The sequence below is a fragment of the Octopus bimaculoides genome, chromosome 2 (assembly GCF_046866305.1).
Source record: "Octopus bimaculoides isolate indiv1 chromosome 2, ASM4686630v1, whole genome shotgun sequence".
Lineage (NCBI taxonomy): Eukaryota > Metazoa > Mollusca > Cephalopoda > Octopoda > Octopodidae > Octopus > Octopus bimaculoides.
Genome location: NC_142929.1, coordinates 134104572 through 134123734, shown reverse-complemented (window position 1 = coordinate 134123734; position 19163 = coordinate 134104572). Strand labels below are relative to the sequence as shown.

Below are 19163 nucleotides of genomic sequence, written 5' to 3'. Positions count from 1 at the left end.
AGAAAGAGAAGACATAATTTGGGAGAGGAGAAGTAGTTTGATTTGTTGGGATAAGGTGTGTGAAAATTGTATTATGTGTGGGTGGAACTCAACACTTCTAGAACTGAGTTTTACCGATGTGGGTGGGTCTTCTCTTGAACCTCATATCACCAAACATCTTGGTCCATTGTCACTTCCTCTGTGAGCATCAATATCCTGAAATTGGTCCTCACCACTTCATCCTATATCTTCATGGGTCTCCCTCTTTGGCAGGTGCCATCCACATCGTGGGACCAGCACTTCAGTATACAACTGTCTTCATTCATACACATCACATATCCAAACCAATGTAGTCTCCGCTCTTGCATGCTGCATTTGATTCCTCTTATGCCCAACTTTTCTCTCAACATATTTGCACTTTGTTGTTCATGCGCATTACTGTCACACATCCAGTGGAGCATACTGCCTTCATTCCTCTCTAGTCTATCCATGTCCTCTGCATTTGGAGTTCATGTCTCACTACCATGGAGTATAGTTGTTCATACACAGACATCATACAGTCTATCTTCCACTTTGAGAGAGAGTTCTTTTGTTGCCAACAGAAGTAGTAGCTTTCTGAAATTCCTCCATCCTATTCTTATTCTAGAAACAATATTTTCAGAGCATACATCACCATTGCTAATTTGGTCATCTGGGTAACAGAAACTATCTACTATTTCAAGAGAGCATCCTGGGCATTTGAGAGAATCTAAGTCCTGTGTGCTCTTAGTGCTTATTGTGTATGCACATCAGCCACGTACAAAGACTACTTTATCTGTTAATCTACCTGTGATTCCACTGCATGTCATATGTGTCCATAACTCACACTAGGTGCAGTGAATGAAATTACTTCCAACTCCTTTCCTATATATTGAGCAGGGTCATTTATCTGACAGAAAGAGAGTCTTATCTGCTTTCTTGCAAAGAATAACTTTGGTCTTTGCTAGGTTATCGTTAAGGCCCTTTGATTCCAGGTTTTGATTCCATACCTGAGATCTCTTCTCCAATTCTGTTACAGATTCTGTAATGAGAGCAAGGTTAGCAGCATATTGATTCATTGCAAATTGATTTTACAACCAATGGAAAGAAAGAATTTTTTATTAAAGAAAACAAGGAAACAAATAGGAATTTATCTGTTTTGCTACTTAATAATAATTTATTATCAATATATCCATGATTAAGTTACATTGAAATTAACAAATGAAACTATTTGTTTTTATAATTACTAATTCTTTCCAAAATAAACTGTAATTTTGAAAACTTTTGTGAATAGAAAATTTCTTTAAGTAATATCATTTTCTTTCTATTTCAGGGAGAAATAGTGTTAATTTCAAAACTTGACCGAGAGGCAGTGGAAAAGTACACTGTTATTATTACTGCTCAAGATAACTATGACTATGTAAATGATTTTCAAAAACCTGGATGGAAAGAAAACACAACTACAATCCTAATCAATGTAACTGATGTTAATGACAATGCTCCAGTATTTAAGTCTGATAAATATTTTGAAACTGTACAAGAAAGCGTATCTAAAGGAACTATATTGACTGTTGCAGCCAATGATGAAGATATTGGAGAAAACGGTAAAGTTCAGTACTCAATACAAGGAATGGAATCTGTGTTATTTAAAATGGATCCAGGTACAGGTGCTCTGAGTATTGCTTCAAATTTAACAAATAAAATAGGATACAAGTGTTTCAATGTTACTGCAAAAGACCAAGGAAATCCACCATTAAATTCAACTACATCTATTTGTATTAATGTTATTGACATTAACAACAACTATCCAAAATCTGAAAAGCCAAAAGATACAGTCACCATAACAGAGGTAAGTTTGTTTTAAGTTTAATGCCTGTTGTAAAGTATAATCTGCTATTATGTGCCTGTGCAGCATTTTTGTAAATGATATCGATGTTGACATGTAGTTCCATATATATATATATATATATATATATATATATATATATATATATATATATATATATATTAAATAGAAAACAAAACCAAGGCAGGACAAGCATCTCAGTCCATTTAAAATATTTAATTAGAATAAGGTGAATCAAATAGAAGTAGAAGTAATTAATGTCTTACAGCTGTTTCTGGGATACCCCAGGTAATGAGTCAACACCCTCATACACATTATCTGGGATATCACAGAAACAGCTGTAAGACATTAATTACTTCTACTTCTCCATTTTTGTTTCACCTTACTCTAATTAAATATTCTAAATGAATGACCTGCCTTGGTTTTGTTTACCTTTTCCTTTAATATATACCTGCTGACTCGGAAGCCTACTACAGGTCCCTAGCTCCAGCCTCAGCTGTGAACTTGTAACCTAACGGATGACCAATTATAGCACTTCTGCAGCAAACTTATTAGTTTAGATCATCAGTGAACTAAACCCCTCATATTCTATATATATATATATAAAATTAATATAAGCAGCTGTGTTTTGTGCAACCTTAAGCGTTTTAACTCTTATCTCTTGCAATATAGGTGCTATTCAGCATCCTCAGTCACAATTAGGGACGATTAAATTTTCCCTTTGTAGTTTTATATTGCCCCCAGTTGCTTATATTAATTTTTTGTATACACATTAGCGTTTTGTTAATCAGCCATAAATTTGTATATCAGTATAAATTGTTGCTGTTGTTATTGTTAAGGCAGTTGATTGTCAAAATCATTACAGTGTCAGAGACAAAATCCTTGTGGTGTTTGTATTGGTGCTTTTACATTCACAACTTAAATCTTGTCTAGGCTATCTTTGCTGTTCACCCCCCCCCCCCCCGAGGCAATGTAATAAAGTACCAATGAAGTACAGGGATCAGTTCAATTAACCAATCCCCATCCAACAAATTGTTGGATTTCTGCCTCAGAAATTATTATATAATTATTGATGTTGTTATGTGGTTTTTATGTTTATGTTTACTGTTCTGTAAAAATCCTTATTGATTGATATTTCTTGCTCTTCTAGCAACCTGAAACACCTGTAGCTGCTAACAGCAATGAAAAGAATTTCATAAGTTCTATTACAGTCACTGCGATGCTGGTTTCCATATTGATCATTACGATGATTTTGCTTCATGCAAGTAATCACAGGTGGGTAGTTCTCAAACTGATGAACTCATTTTTTAAAAATTTACTAAATATAAACTTTTGAAAATTTTATATGGATTGATTTCAATTCAAAGAAGCTTTTCTGATCAGAGATGAAGGTCAACATTCATTCATAGATGAAGAAAAATATTGCTTAGAAGTTTTGTAACATTGACATTTAGAATGACTTTCCAACAGTAAACTGTAATATTTGGAAGAGAGTACAAATTTATTTGAGAAGCTGTTAATTCAAAATTGGAGAACAGATTTTTTTCATTTTAAACTGGCTCAAATATTTTATACACATTAGTATCTTTAAGCAGTGAAATGAGTGTGTTGTGTTAGGCCCCTCTTGGGTTGGATCAACAAAAGGCTTGGACTGCTTACTGGCGAGCTCACTTTATTTGTGCAGACTCTTAAGACTTTGTATAACATTTGAATGATAGTGTTCAAAATATAGTGAAGTTCCAGAAACAGTAAGTCATGCATTCAAGTAGTATGCCTTGGTTGCAGCTAATGAGATTGCATTGACAAAATTTGAAACAGAGAAAATTATGATCCACAGGACATTCATATTTTAAAATAATGTTTAAGCTTTTTGTTGAAATACAACGGCCTTTGCTTCAAGTTTGAAAATAACAAAGAATTAAGTAAAATAACTTTATTATCATTAAAGTAGTGTTTAACATGAAATTTTGATAAAAGATTTAATACTTTAAACGGTAAGTTTATATCATAGAACCAGGGACAGTCTCGGGTGGGTTGTTATCAGAAGGGTTAAGATTACAAAAAATTGAAACATTATGTGTTGTCCCAAAATAAATTCTGTGGAAGATGGGTAAGTGTGACCAAATTGGCATTGGTAAACATGATGAACTTATGGATGCAATAGTGATGATGTTGAGGTGGGATATATGTTGTCAACTGATTTGGACCACTCAATAGAGGTGTTTTTCTATAAGATAAGCAAAATGAAACTATGTTGTTATTTCAATAGTTTAAAATTTACATTAATCTTTTTCCTTCTTTTTGTTACCGTTCTTATAAACACATTTTAAAGAGCTTATAGCTGATAAAAGAGAATCATTAATGGCAACAGTACCCATGGATATTCTGTGGATAGTTTGAAAATCATATGATAGTTGGACGTATTGGGGTTCGGTGTCACCCTGTATACCCTTAGGAATTGCTGCAAAGCAACTTTGTTTGTGACTTCCGTGTTTGCTTTTCTCAAAGCTCTTTTAAAAGTGTTAGCAAACTGCTCTACCTGTCTACTTGATCTGGGATGGTAAGGCACTATCGTTTTATGTTCTACCATGAACATTTCGCCAAATTTTCTAAATTCACTGGACAAGTTGTGTTCCATTATCAGATACAATTACATCTGGGATGCCAAATGTTGGGAATAATTTGCGCAAAAAATTTATTATAATTGAGTCAGTTTGTCTTTTGCACTTAACAATTTCCAGCCATTTTGTAAAATTGTCAACTACGACTAAGTAGTAATACCATTTAACAGACCCACAAAGTGGATATGTAGTTTTGACCATGAACTTTTTACATATGGCCAAGGCTCCTATTTTTTGTAGGCAATTTCGCTGCCAGAGTACATCCTCTGCAGCCTCTTACTACATTTTCAACTTCATCTTTGGCCAACACACATAGCTGCACATAAACACAATTATCCTTGTGATCCAGATGTCCAATATGGAATTCTTTCAACATTCGCTTGTGTAGAATCTCAGGTATCACTACCTTTTAGCCATACATAAGTACGCCATCACGTGTTGAATATATGATTGCATCTTGTTGTTTTTTCTTACCAAACCTTTTTTTTTGTTTTCTTTTGCTGACCATAGAGTTTTTTTTCATTAATGAACTTGTCTTTTGACAAATATCGCTTTACCTCCTCCAGAATTATTGGTAACTATCGTACAGTGTTTCATATTATGTGTTTAATTTACCCTTCATCTCTTAGGGTTGCTATTACTGTAACCTCAAATGGTTTGACATTTTTGGGTATTAACCAGGATAGACCTTTATCATGTCCTAGCTGTTTCAAAGGTAAATATTCCATTGTATAGTTGTAGTTTAGTAGTATGGTGCCCCATCACTGCAACCAGTTTGCTGCATGTATTGGGATTCCTTTCTTGGATCCAAAAATCGAAACCTGTGAAACTTTTTTATGCCAAATATTTTGCAAAACCAACTTTTGCATGAAAATTCTCATCAAACGACAAGGGAACTGGCAGAGAAAATGGAATGCTCCCACACTACTACAGAAAAGCATCTTCACTCGATGGGAAAGGTTCAGAAGTATGGAGCATGCTTTAAGTGACAACAACAAAAATCAACGAGCCACAATCTCTGCTGGTTTGTTTGCTCATCACCGCTCAACTCATACAAACAATGATTTCTTTACCGAATCGTTATTGGCGATGAAAAATGGTGCCTGTACATCAATATGAAGCAGCATAAGGAATGGTTTAGCCCGGGTAAACAAGCGACATCGAGCATGAAACAAGATCTTCATCCACGTAAAATGATGCTGTGCATATGGTGGGACAGGGAAGAGATTATCCATTACGAATTGCTTGAACAGAACCAAATGGTCAACTCTATGTTCAACAGATAGAACAACTCAACACGGCTATTCAAGAGAAAAGACCTAATCGTCAGCATGAAGTTCTTCTGCTGCACGACAACGCCCACCCTCATATCACCAATATGACCAAGGAAGCCATTCAAATGCATGGCTGGGAAGTGCTGCCACACCCACTTTACTCTCCTGATTTGGCACCAATGGATTTCTACCTCTTTCAAATGCTATGTGCGGAGTTTTGTTCAATACTGATGCAGAATTGAGCTCTTGGTTGGATCAATTGTTCGAGTTGAAATCGGGTGATTTCTACCAATGAGGTATTGAAAATCTTGTTGAACGTTAGGAATAAGTTGTAAACAATTGAAGGGTGAATACATTATTGATTAATTAGTTGTTATTTTTTATTAAAGCTTTTAAAAAATTAAAATTTTAAAAAACGGCGGGATCTTAGTTGCCAACCCAATACATTTATTGTTGGAGAACAAACATTTCCACTAAAATACTCTCTCTCTCTCTCTCTCTCTCTCTCTCTCTCTCTTACACACACACACACAATGATATATTTATTTGTCTGTTCACTGCTTATTCTATTTCTCTTCAGATATGTCAGGGAATTAAGAGCAGCTAAAACCACTATAAATCGTAAGTTGTTTTAATATCTGTGTCTTTGGTTTGGAATGGATGCAATGTCAACTTTTTGGCTGCAGAGTTGACCTTTAAGATGTCCTGTATTTGTGGGATATGATTTTTAACTTACACTGGCCTTGAAAAATTTTTTTTATGCATTGTGTTTCAGCATTGAGAGAGGGAGACTTGCTGCTGTTCAGAGTCACGAGGATGAAAGCCACAAAGTGTTCTAGTTTAAAAAGGTGGTGTATTTGGATTGATCAAAATGCTATTGAAGAGAAATACATCTGGAATAACACTTCTATACTTACCCTCAGTTATAATGAAAGAAAATGGCACAAAAATGTTACAAAATGAGGTTGTTAGCCAAAAGATTTATCAAAGTCTTCTATCAGTGAACTCCAAGAAAGGCTTGCTACAGATGTTGGAAGATGTATGCTAATTAAGCAGTTAAATATTTCAGTGTTGGAAAGAATGAAATTCTATCTGAGATAATTGCTGATATGTTGAAAATATCTGGTTGTGTAAGCCCTGAGCTAATCACTGACTTAAATAATCAGGTTATTTAGGAAGGTATTATTCCTAATGACTGACATCTCAGGCATTGGAAATGAACAACATCCCATGTATGATGATGGTACTTGTTTACAGACATCACATGATGACATAACAAGGAGAAGACACACACTCACACCTGTGTACATGCACACACTCACTACAAGCTTCTTTCAGTTTCCATCTACCAAATTCAATCAACAAGGGTTTGGTCAGCTTGAAACTATAGTAAAAGGCATTTGTTCAAGGTTTCATACAAGTGGGAGGGAACCCAAAGTACATGACTGGAAAGCAAACATCAGAACCATAAGCTGAGCTTGCACTTAAATATCTCTATTTCTAGAGAAGATTTGAAAACGCCCATAAATAGACATATTACACATTTTTTAGGATGAGAACATTCAGTAAATGAGAGACAATGACTTGTATCAGTCATTGAGGATAATACCTTCTTTAGTTAATGTGGGAGAAAAGAAATGCACTGGGGATGGCTAGTTTATAGACACCTCATAGTGAATAGTTGTGAGAGTCATGATAGAGGGTTAAGTGTAGTAGTGTTTTCCCTGATATATGAAAGTGTTGAGAAAAACATACAGCTTCACTGCCACTGAGCAGGAAAAAGCTTTTCCTTGTAGTGTGAATAATACTGCTTTATATATCCCTTGTAGCTTCTACTGTGTTACATGCCTATATAGTCTATATATAGTCTATATAGTCTATACTGTTTTATGTCTGATTGTTACACATGCACACATACTCGCACACGAACACACACACATTGTTGTATATTATTTATTGAATGTCCTAATCTTAAACATGTATTGAACTTTAGCAAATACAGGTGTTTTTAAATCTTCTCCATGGATCAGGACTTGCTTTTTAAGTTCAGGCCTGACTATGTAGGCACTGGCATGGCTATACATTTAAGAAGCTCGCTTTCCAGCCATTTACTTCCAGGTTCAGTCCCTCTCTGCAGAATGTTGGGCAAGTGTCCTGTACTGTAGCCCCAGGTCAACTAAAACCTTGAGTCAATTCAGTAGACAGAAACTGAAGGAAGCTCGTTGCGTGTGTGTGTGTGTGTAACAGTATCGGCCAAACTATTGGATGTTTTTATACATCACTGGTCACAATGTGCTTTGCATTGCTTTAGCTTTTTGAATGATGCCACCATGCTAGTTGAGCAAGCATGCCAACATTCCCTCTGATCAGTTGGTTATTCTGTTGCATTTACAACTGACTGGACTGGAACAACATGAAATGATGTGTCTTGTTCCAGAACACAATGTACTGTCTGGTCTGGGAATTGAACCCATGATCTACCGATCATGAATGCAACACCCTAAGCACTGGGCCACATCCCTTCACACACACACACACACACACACACACACACACAAATAGTTGAACTGATGATCACTTCACATCCATTTTTGCATTTTCTTTTAATAATTTAATTTTGTATGTTCTATTTTGTTAAAGTATTCTAAACTGTGTTTGTCTGTGTATTCAATGCAAGAAAGACATTTATCTGTCAAAGAAAACTATAGTCATTATTTAATAATCATATCATTGCAGAATCAAATCATAAAACTGAAGATGAATATCCTGGAACCAATTTGTTTTTTTCAGATGGACAGTATGTTTTTCTTTCTCTCTTGCTCCCCTTTTCCTCCTTATCCCTCCTTTCTAACTCCTATTATTTCTTATAAACGTTTGATTATTTAATTACATGTAGGTTATAATTGGTTCTATAACTATGACAACAACCAATCTTTATATTTCATCAGTCCAGAATTGATAAGATAAAGTACCAGTCATGTACTGATATTGTTTTAAGTCACTTGCCCTATCCCTGAATTTTCTTGCTTTGAACCAAATTAGAAACTTGTTATTAAAGATCAGTAGAATTGTTGAAGCATCAAACAAAATGCTTTGTTGTATATCTTCTGTGACTACAATCTGAGTTCTCTCCGCTACATATTTGTAGCTTTGTGTCAAGAACTCTGAGTAACATCAGTTTCTTTGGACTGTTGCAAGGAAATAAAGTACACTTTGCAAGGCATTCATGCTGCATAAACAGATGTATTATTCCATAATGTTGTAGATTTATGCCTTGTGAATGACATATCTTCCTTCCTTGTCCAGCTGCCTGCAATTTTGCAGAGCATTCCAAGCTTGTGCCTAATATATTCTGATACTCTGATGATAAATTTTACCAAAACAAACTTTCTATTTGTAAGTCTGCTCAAAATCTGTTGTAGCAATTATATGTCCCTTTTAGAAAGCATAACTTTGTAACAGGTTCCACTTCTCTTTCACTGTTGAGTACTTATTTACAGAAAGGCATCCAACTCTAAATTATCTAGTCATGCATCAATGTCTGCATTTAGAAGTCCTGATTTCATAATAATTCATTCCTCAATAAAAGGATCCAAAGAGTATTCATAGCAGATAGAATTTTTTCTTGCAATTTGTTGCTAATTAAGGTTGTGTGTTTTGAGACAGAACTTCTCTCTTCTACATCTACCAATTTCTAAGAAAGCAGAGGAAAAATAACTGTTCAATATTTGAAATTCCATGTCAAGGTGCATATCATTAATTTTGCATTATCCAAATAGAAAATTTTTATAGGTTTACACTGTCAATAATGTATTACACTGTCAGTGAAATAAGAGGAAGGAGAATTTTCTCAGAAATTTGAAAATATATTTTTTGTAAAGTGAAAATTTTAGAAATACACGCACTTTTTTTTATTAGTAACACAGAGTTTGTTTTTTAAACTGTTTTGTATAAATATTCTGCAGGATTTACACATTACACAACAGTGTGGATGAAGGCTACAATGTCCATTACCAAAAGAGGTGAGATATGTTTTACAATTTTAAAAATTATTTCAGATTTCAAATTACAAAACAGAATATATAATTAAAAAGTTGTTGCAAAAAGAAAAGTTTGCTATAATTTATTATGAGATAAAGGGTAAAAATAGATGGAAGCTGAACGTTTTATTGGAACTAAATTGGTATATCAGTATTCTGAGTTCAATTATCACTAAGGTAAAGTTAATTTCCTTCATTCTAGAGCCGATAAAACTGTAGTGAAGCCTATCTTATACACAGATATATACATGTGTGTGTGTAGGAGTGGCTGTATGGGAGGTGCAGGAGTGGTTGTGTGGTAAGTAGTTTACTTACCAACCACATGGTTCCAGGTTCAGTCTCACTGCGTGGCACTTTCACTAAGTGTCTTCTACTATACCCTTGGGCCGACCAAAGCTTGTGATTGGATTTGGTAGACGGAAACTGAAAGAAGCTCATTGTATATATATATATATATATATATATATATATATATATATATATATATAATAATATTAGGGACAAAATCCAAAATTACAGGTAAAAACTCAATTAAAATCAATTTATAAAAGATCAAAATTAAATTGAGCTTTATAGATAAAATATATATAAAATATATAGTTTTAGGGAAAATAACCAAGTTTCAAGAACTCATCGATGAAAATCCACTATCACATATAGAAAAATTAACAATTAAAAGCACAATAAATGAGTATAATATAAAACAAAGTAAATATCATAAGATAAAGATAATAAAATGACTACACGTGTTTCATAACTAATTTTCAAATAGAAAGGAAATTTAAATCGATTAAAATCAATTAAAATCAATTGAAATTATCGAAAATAAATTCTATTCAAAAATATAGCTAATCTTCAGGTCGAAAGTAGAACAATAATTAAAATAAATATATATATCTCAACCAACAATAAGTACCAAATGAAATTATATGAAATACTTATTTTATAAAGATAGAAAAATTATTAAAAATATAAAAATATCAAAATAATAAACATTCAATAATCATCCCTTCATCCATTATAATATATGCTAACATGTATATTATATACAAAAACCAGCTTACATAAATTATCATTGTTTTAAATTATCATTATTTTAAATACAATTTGAACGAAGTTTAAGTTTAAAATAATAATGAAGATAAGATTAGTACATATTTAACCGGTGTAATAGTTAAAGCTATACTATTTAAAACTAAAAACGTTTATTTAATTATCATTAAAAAAACAATTGAATAATAGAAAAATACAAGAATATTTATTTCTACAAACGTAAAAATAAAAATATGAATGAAAAAATTATGAATGAAAAAATTAGGAAAGAAACAAATTATTAAGAATAAAAGATTAAACTTTATATATATATACCAAGTTTTAATTAAAAAACCTTTAATGATATTATAAACAATAAAGACTAATCATTAATCAAATATTATTAATCAAAAACAATCGAAAATATATCAACACTATTCAAATCGAAGTTCTAATATTATGTTGAAATGAAACTATAACTTCTAAATAATTTAGTGTTAAATAAGTTATCTATTAAAAATAATCTTTAAAGAACCAAATGAATAATATAAAAAACAAGAATACATATTATTTTCAAATAGTAGAAAATCTTTAGCAAAGAAAAAACAGTACTTATCCATATTTTTCCGTAATTCAAACTGAAACTAAGACGTTATTGTTTATAATATCATAATTTTTTCATTCATAATTTTTTCATTCATATTTTTATTTTTACGTTTGTAGAAATAAATATTCTTGTATTTTTCTATTATTCAATTGTTTTTTTAATGATAATTAAATAAACGTTTTTAGTTTTAAATAGTATAGCTTTAACTATTACACCGGTTAAATATGTACTAATTTTATCTTCATTATTATTTTAAACTTAAACTTCGTTCAAATTGTATTTAAAATAATGATAATTTAAAACAATGATAATTTATGTAAGCTGGTTTTTGTATATAATATACATGTTAGCATATATTATAATGGATGAAGGGATGATTATTGAATGTTTATTATTTTGATATTTTTATATTTTTAATAATTTTTCTATCTTTATACAATAAGTATTTCATATAATTTCATTTGGTACTTATTGTTGGTTGAGATATATATATTTATTTATTTTAATTATTGTTCTACTTTCGACCTGAAGATTAGCTATATTTTTGAATAGAATTTATTTTCGATAATTTCAATTGATTTTAATTGATTTTAATCGATTTAAATTTCCTTTCTATTTGAAAATTAGTTATGAAACACGTGTAGTCATTTTATTATCTTTATCTTATGATATTTACTTTGTTTTATATTATACTCATTTATTGTGCTTTTAATTGTTAATTTTTCTATATGTGATAGTGGATTTTCATCGATGAGTTCTTGAAACTTGGTTATTTTCCCTAAAACTATCTATCTATCTATCTATCTATCTATCTATCTATCTATCTATCTATCTATGTATGTGTGTGTGTGTGTGTGTGTGTGTGTGTGTGTGTGTGTTTGTGTGTCTGTGTTTGTCTTCCCAACATCACTTTACAACCGATGCTGGTGTGTTTACATCTCCGTAAGTAGATATTTATATGTATGAGGAGGTGCCCAAAAGTAACTGGAAACGTTCTCTGTGAGACAAACACATTGTAGTTCAGTCTTCTGCTGCTAGAAGTCACTTGAGGTGACACTAAGGTATCAGTCTGCCGACTGGCATGGTAGTGCCATGTGGTGCATCTTTGCTTCGCAGTGCTTCTCCAGGTCATCGATTTTTTCCGATTACTGAAATGAAGAAACAGCGTTCTTCCATGATATTCTGTTTTCTGCTGGGAAAAACGTTGGCTGAAACAGTTTTCATGCGTCAAACAGCTTAGAAGGACACTGTCATTAGCAAAACGCAAGTTTATGAGTGGTTTTTCACACTTTAGGAATGGTCACTTGTTGCCTGAAGACCAACCTCATTCAAAGCGACTGCTGACCTCCCAAACGAATGTAAACATCATAAAAATTCAGGAACTGATCTTGCAGGACCATTGCTGAACAATTGACAAACCTGTTGATATGATTGGTGTGTCCTGGAGCTGCTACTAATGAATTTTGATCGAGAAATTGTGAATGAAAAGAGTTGCAGCAAAATTTGTACCTCGCTTGCTCACAGAAGTTCAAAAGCAATCATGAATGAATGCTTGTTGTCAACTGAAAGAACTGTTGGAAGTTGATCAGGATCCTTTTATTCAAATGTTATCACTAATGACAAAAACACATCTGGACTGATGGATTGCTTCAAATGGAGATGGCAATGAAAGTGTAAACTTGTAAAAAAACTAAATGAATAAAGTAATATTGCAAAATTCCAGTTTTTTGGGGGTACCCCCTCATGTATATAACTGTCTATCTGTCTGTTTATGTATGTATATATGTATATATATTTCATGTGAGCACAATTTAGGTTAGTTGAAATATGTTTGTGACATATTTCAACTGCTAAAGGTAAATACACTGCAGTTACTATGGAGAAAAAATCTCTTTTATGGTAAAAAGGTGTGAAAACACCAGTTTGTTCAGTGTCACCATCTGTCAGGAATCTCAGGCATTGATGTTTTGAGTTTTTTGATTCTTGTCAATGAAATATACCTAAGAGAGGCAACTTTGAATGAGAGAGAGATTTTTTTTTTCCATGGTATCTGCAGTGTATTTGCTTTTAGCAGTTGAAATATGTGACAAACATATTTCAGCTTATTTAAATTGTGCTCATATTTGAACACTGCTTTGCGCCAATGCTTCATTGTATATTTATCTATCTATTTATCATCATCATCATCATCATCATCATCATCATCATCATCATCATCATCATCATCATCATCATCATCATCATCATCATCATCATCATCATCAATCAATCAATATCTGCTTTTCAAGCTAGCATGGGTTGGATAATTTGATGGGAAGTGGTGAGCTTCAAGGCTGCATTAAGCTCCAGTGTTGACAAGATACCTTTCTTAATGCCAACCAATTTATAGGGTGTGCAGGACAAATGATGGTGATGCTGGTTGTAATGCTGATGTTGGTGATGGTGATGGTAGTGGTGGTGGTGGTGGTGGTGGTGGTGGTGGTAATGCTGCTACTAGTCTCAGTGATAGTGGTATTGGTATTGGAGGTGGTGGTGGTACTACTGGTACTGGAGGTTGTGATCCTGACAGGGGAAGATGGCAGTAGTGGTAATTTAATCCCAAGTGAACTCTGGTCGACCTTGCCAAGGATAAAAAATCATTCACACTGGGTGAAAATGACCTGTCTTGGTGAGCAAGTGGAATCTTTGGCAAGAAACAGAAATAAACAACTACAACAAAAATTTAGAAACCAACCAGACAGCACACCAGAACAAAAACAACAAAAAAACCATGAAAGAGAGAGAGAGAGAGAGAGAGAGAGAGAGAATTATAGCGGGCATTCTTTTAATTTATTAACATTATTTTGTTTCTTGTATATATGTATAAAAAAACTTATATTTTTGTTTCTTGTATTGTTTTAGTGTAAACCCTGCCTTTAATGATGATATTGGTGTTACGAATCCCTAAAATACTTACATTAAACTACAAGACTGTAACAACTTTGATGATGATTCACCATATTCAAGTTGGACACTGTGATTAAAGAATGTGATGCAGAAATAAACATGACTTCTTTTCATAATTTAAATCATAATTTAGATGTTGAAGCCACTGACATGTAATGAATTAAATGTTATATTTAGTTGTCAGTTTAAAAGAAAATGAAAAATAAATCTCATCAATAATTGATGCTTTTGATTTTGAATGTTTTATCAAACTTGAACACAGATTAGAAAAATATATTCATGCGTGTGTACATATCTTATTTACATGTGCACACACACATACACACACGTTCTTATATAGTGGGTAATCCATCGTTGTTGAGTAATTTTCACAATAGATTGTCTTCAGTAGTTTTTTATTCCATGTCAGACCATATCTCCCATGATAAATAAGCATCTTGTTCAGGATGGATTGCTGAATTATTTGGAGCAATTTATAATGTCTCAATAAATTATGTCTTTGTTTTTTTTTTTCCATTGGTGCATACAGGTAAAGATTTTTTTTTACTTCCTACTCTTGAATATTCAATGTAAATCTGACCATGAATGAAGCAGGACTCTTCCAGGTGTAAACCAGCAACCAAAAACATTTGACCTTGGAATTTGTTGATGATCATGGCAAGATTAAGGGTCACTGGAAATTGAAGTTGTTTGAATTGAAATGGGGCTGATGAAGGCTCATGTTCACATATCTTGAAGTCTATTCCATCTCTATTCAGGTGTCTCCTGAACTCACTGCTGATGCTTTGTGAGGGTCCCTCAGCTCTGCTGCTTTAATGAAATTCCTTGCTTTTTAGTCTTCTACAATAGGAGCAACACAGTAAAAGGATGTATAAGTGTTATTATTGAAATATTTCAATCCTCACTATCTAGATATCACTTGTTTTGGGTCAGATTAATAATACCGACATTCATGCACACACTCTAAATTTCTGTGAATAGACTTATTTGTACCTGAACCACTCTACCCAATTATAATCTTTCATCCTCTTTCCATTGCAATGCTTCGGTTCTCACAGTAAGAACACTACTAGATAAACGTAGTTCATCCATTTGATTAATAAGAATGAATTATGAAGTTGTGTATGTAAGGAAAATAAATACTTATCAGTTATTTTTGAATGGCACACCTGTAATGGGCACAATCGTTGCTTCAACTTTTGTAAAATGTCACTTTCTATGCATACACACACACATATTTTTATTTGTGGTTTAACAAAGCTACCAATGGTTTCATATAGTAAGTAATCTCTCCACATGAAACCATTGGTAGCTTTGATAACCCATAAATAAGGAATGTTTATTCACCAATGTGGTGTGGAGCACAGCACTCATTCTCCCTGTCTGATATCAGTACATACATACACATATGCATGCAAGCATAGATGCGTACATACATATGTACATATATATATATATATATATATATATATATATATATTTGCAGCGTGGAAGGTGTTTATAAGCCATTTAAAATAACACACAAAATCCGTTAGATTCACTTCAACATTTAAATTTAATTTGTCAAAATATTTTCGGCGCTTTGAGACCGCGACCTGTTCACTGACAAAATTCTGTGCTGCATCTCTGAGATGCAGCACAGAATTTAAATTAAATTTAAATGTTGAAGTGAATCTAACGGATTTTGTGTGTTATTTTAAATGGCTTATAAACACCTTCCATGCTGGAATTGTTTTTGTTCCTGCACATGATCTCAGATCAGGTCACTTGCTATGCAAGTACATCTCCGTAATATATATATATATATATATATATATATATATATACATATTTTTTAGATCAGCAGTGCAAGGAACTGTGATAATTTTGATTGATTGTTAAGTTTGTAAATAATAAAATTTATAACAAAAATATTTGTATATCCTGAAAATTGTGTAAAAATGAATTTATTTGAAAAATTAACTATGTATCCAATTATTATTGTTTTATTCATATATCACTGATAAATCAGTATACACAACTACATGCAGTTTGTAGAAGAGAAGAGGAAGACACAGAATGACTTTGAAGAAATTAGCAAAGGTTGACTTTAGGATTTTGGGCCTCATGGATGAAATGAATGGCAAAACACAGTACTCAATAAAACCTGCCCAACTGAGGTTCTGGAGCACAATGTGATATACAACTAGATTCCTTGCCAATATGTCATTGTCAATCCTTCCCTATCACCTCATCTCCCTACCTATCATCAGTCTTCTAACAACTTCACTATTCAGCTGCTATAATTAAATGAGAGCAGAACTACATAATCCATGATATCTTTCTGTTCTGCCAGTTATCTCTCCCACTATCTGGAACCACTTATTTTGATATCTGCCCTCAGCCTTTAGATTGTTCCTCTTCATTCACATTTTCCATTGATCATCCTTATTCTGTGTTCTTAGTCCCTTTCCATTAAATCATTTCTCACTGACTACCTACACTTCTGCCACAATACATCTGTTGTGGGTATAATAGTAATAATGGTACACCCCTCCAACATGATGAGTGGTATGTGCTAGTCACTATAAATAAGGTGACATCGGTCAGTATAGAGAGAGAGAGAGAGTACGATGTAGAAGGTCGTAGATAGTCGTGTCTTTAGTGGTCTAACAACTATGTTTCTATACCGAAGTGGGCATTGTAACAATCCGATAATAAAGAATTACAACAGTGGCGAGGAGGAATTAATAAACAAAGTTTTTTTTTGTGTGAATTTTATGGGGAAAAAAATCATAATATTATGGAAAATTTGTTAACTGTTATTATTGTTATTATTGAGTGAGAGAGCAGTGCATGCCATCAAAGTGACACTGGGGTAAAATATACGAAGCCCTGCATACCCATCATGACTACCTGTCTGATAAGGGTACACCAGGCACATGCATCACAACCATATGTGCGCGACATGGTGATCTCATATCAAGATAAACAGCACATGACCTCGCAGGTGGGGCCCAGTTAGAATTTTCTTCAGTGGAGTAGCCCATCCCACTCAAAAGGTTCCTGAATAAGGTTTGTTTAAGGATGTTGAGCAAAACACTTATGTTTCCAAAGGTGAATTATTCAAACCCCAAAGAATTCCTCTCAATACATGGCTATGAAGCTCTGCCACTATTTTTGCTCATGATCAGAGATGCACATACCGTCAGCCACCAAGGGACATGCTCAACTGGTTAAGGTCAAACAACTGACAAGCAAATCTGTGGTATTAAGCAGAATATTTGCTGTAGCCCATCTTTTATAGCAAGACAAAACAATGTATATGATAACACTTCCAATCAGTTTAGATCAGAAGCCAAGAGAGCCATTGCCTGGTACTGCATCCAGGCATTTATAATAATAATAATAATAAATATTATTATTATTACCATTATTATTATCATCATCATTATTATTATTAAGGTGGTGAGCTGACAGAATCTTTAGCAAGCTAGATGAAATATTTAGCAGAGCTTCCTCATTTCTTTCAATTTGTTGCTGCTTGGTTGTTATCATTGTTTCATAATTTCAAATTTCAAATTTTGACACAAAGCTAGCTAGTCAACAACAATCAACTTCAGTGTTTAACTTGCATCAAATTTACCTACTCTGAAGAGATGAAAAACACAGTTGGCCTTAGCAGAACTTGAACTTGAAGAGTAAATGTGCCAGGAGAAATGCTGCTATGTATTTTTGTCCAGTGTGTTAATGATTCTGCTAGCTCCTTGCCTTTCAATCCATATTCATAGTAAAAGTGTCATTCTTGAAATCTTTTTGAAAATTAAAACATTTAGGTGGAAACTATTTTTGTCTCTTATAAATATTTTAACAAAAGGTGTGTGTGTATGTGTGTGTGTAAAGAAAGAAGAATCTTCATCAAGTAATAAACCATCGAATGAATTTTGTGAGTTCAACAACTGAGGTTATCACGAAACATATTGAATCTCCGTGGCAAAAAGCCAATTCAAAGAATGCTAAAATATAAGGGATTTACCATTGCTATTTCGGAAAATATTTCCGAAGAAATCATTGAGAATGGAGCATATTGCTTAATCGTATTATTAATGATATCTTTTGCTGTATTAACTCTATTTAACTATATCTGTATTTGTATCGATAAATTATATTTACTATTTTAATTTACAAAATAATCAAGAATCATGATACAATTCCCTTGTTGTTACAATATTTTAACAATAATATACAGTAACTTCGTTCAGATTTCGAAAACTTTCTGGTTTTCGAGTGAGAGTCATCTCACTTCATTGGAAAATTTAATACATATTTCGGAACGTTTGACGTTCCGAATTATTTAGGGTAATATGTAAAGGGGAATAACTCTAACAGGACACTAATGTAAAGGAGCGTGTGATTGCGGGTGTATACGCGCAGACACGCACACAAACACACAGACACACACACACACACACACAAACACACACACACACACACACACATTGAAATATTAATCTACCCACTCGTTTTGACAAATAAACTTATGGATTCTTAGCCGACTATAATGTACAAACGCACAGACACGATTTATTCGACAAATATCTATTGCGTTGTAACAATGTTTAACTGCTTGTTAAGATTTATTTATATATTTATTCATATTTATTGTCACAGAAGTTGAGCAAAAGAAAGGCAGATAGATGGATAGAGGTGGTAGAGAGCGAAGTGTGTGTATGTTCATTGTTAGGATACGTAAGATAATCATAGAGTTGTGAGGGGGAATAACTCTAAAAGCCGTGAATAGTGTTTCTTATTTCTCAAGAC

General features: G+C 33.1%; 1 protein-coding gene across 2 annotated transcripts in view; it reads left to right on the top strand.

Moving 5' to 3' along the window:
• LOC128247026 (cadherin-23-like) overlaps window positions 1-14584 on the top strand; it is an 88317-nt gene extending 73733 nt beyond the window's left edge. For both annotated transcript variants that reach the window (XM_089347733.1, XM_089347734.1), the window contains exons 23-28: window positions 1331-1846; window positions 2994-3118; window positions 6319-6359; window positions 8475-8535; window positions 9704-9760; window positions 14319-14584. In XM_089347733.1, coding sequence (XP_089203859.1) covers window positions 1331-1846; window positions 2994-3118; window positions 6319-6359; window positions 8475-8535; window positions 9704-9760; window positions 14319-14364 — 846 coding nt within the window. In that variant the 3' untranslated portion in view covers window positions 14365-14584. The remainder of the gene's footprint in view (window positions 1-1330; window positions 1847-2993; window positions 3119-6318; window positions 6360-8474; window positions 8536-9703; window positions 9761-14318) is intronic.
• The last annotated feature ends 4579 nt before the right edge of the window (window positions 14585-19163 follow it).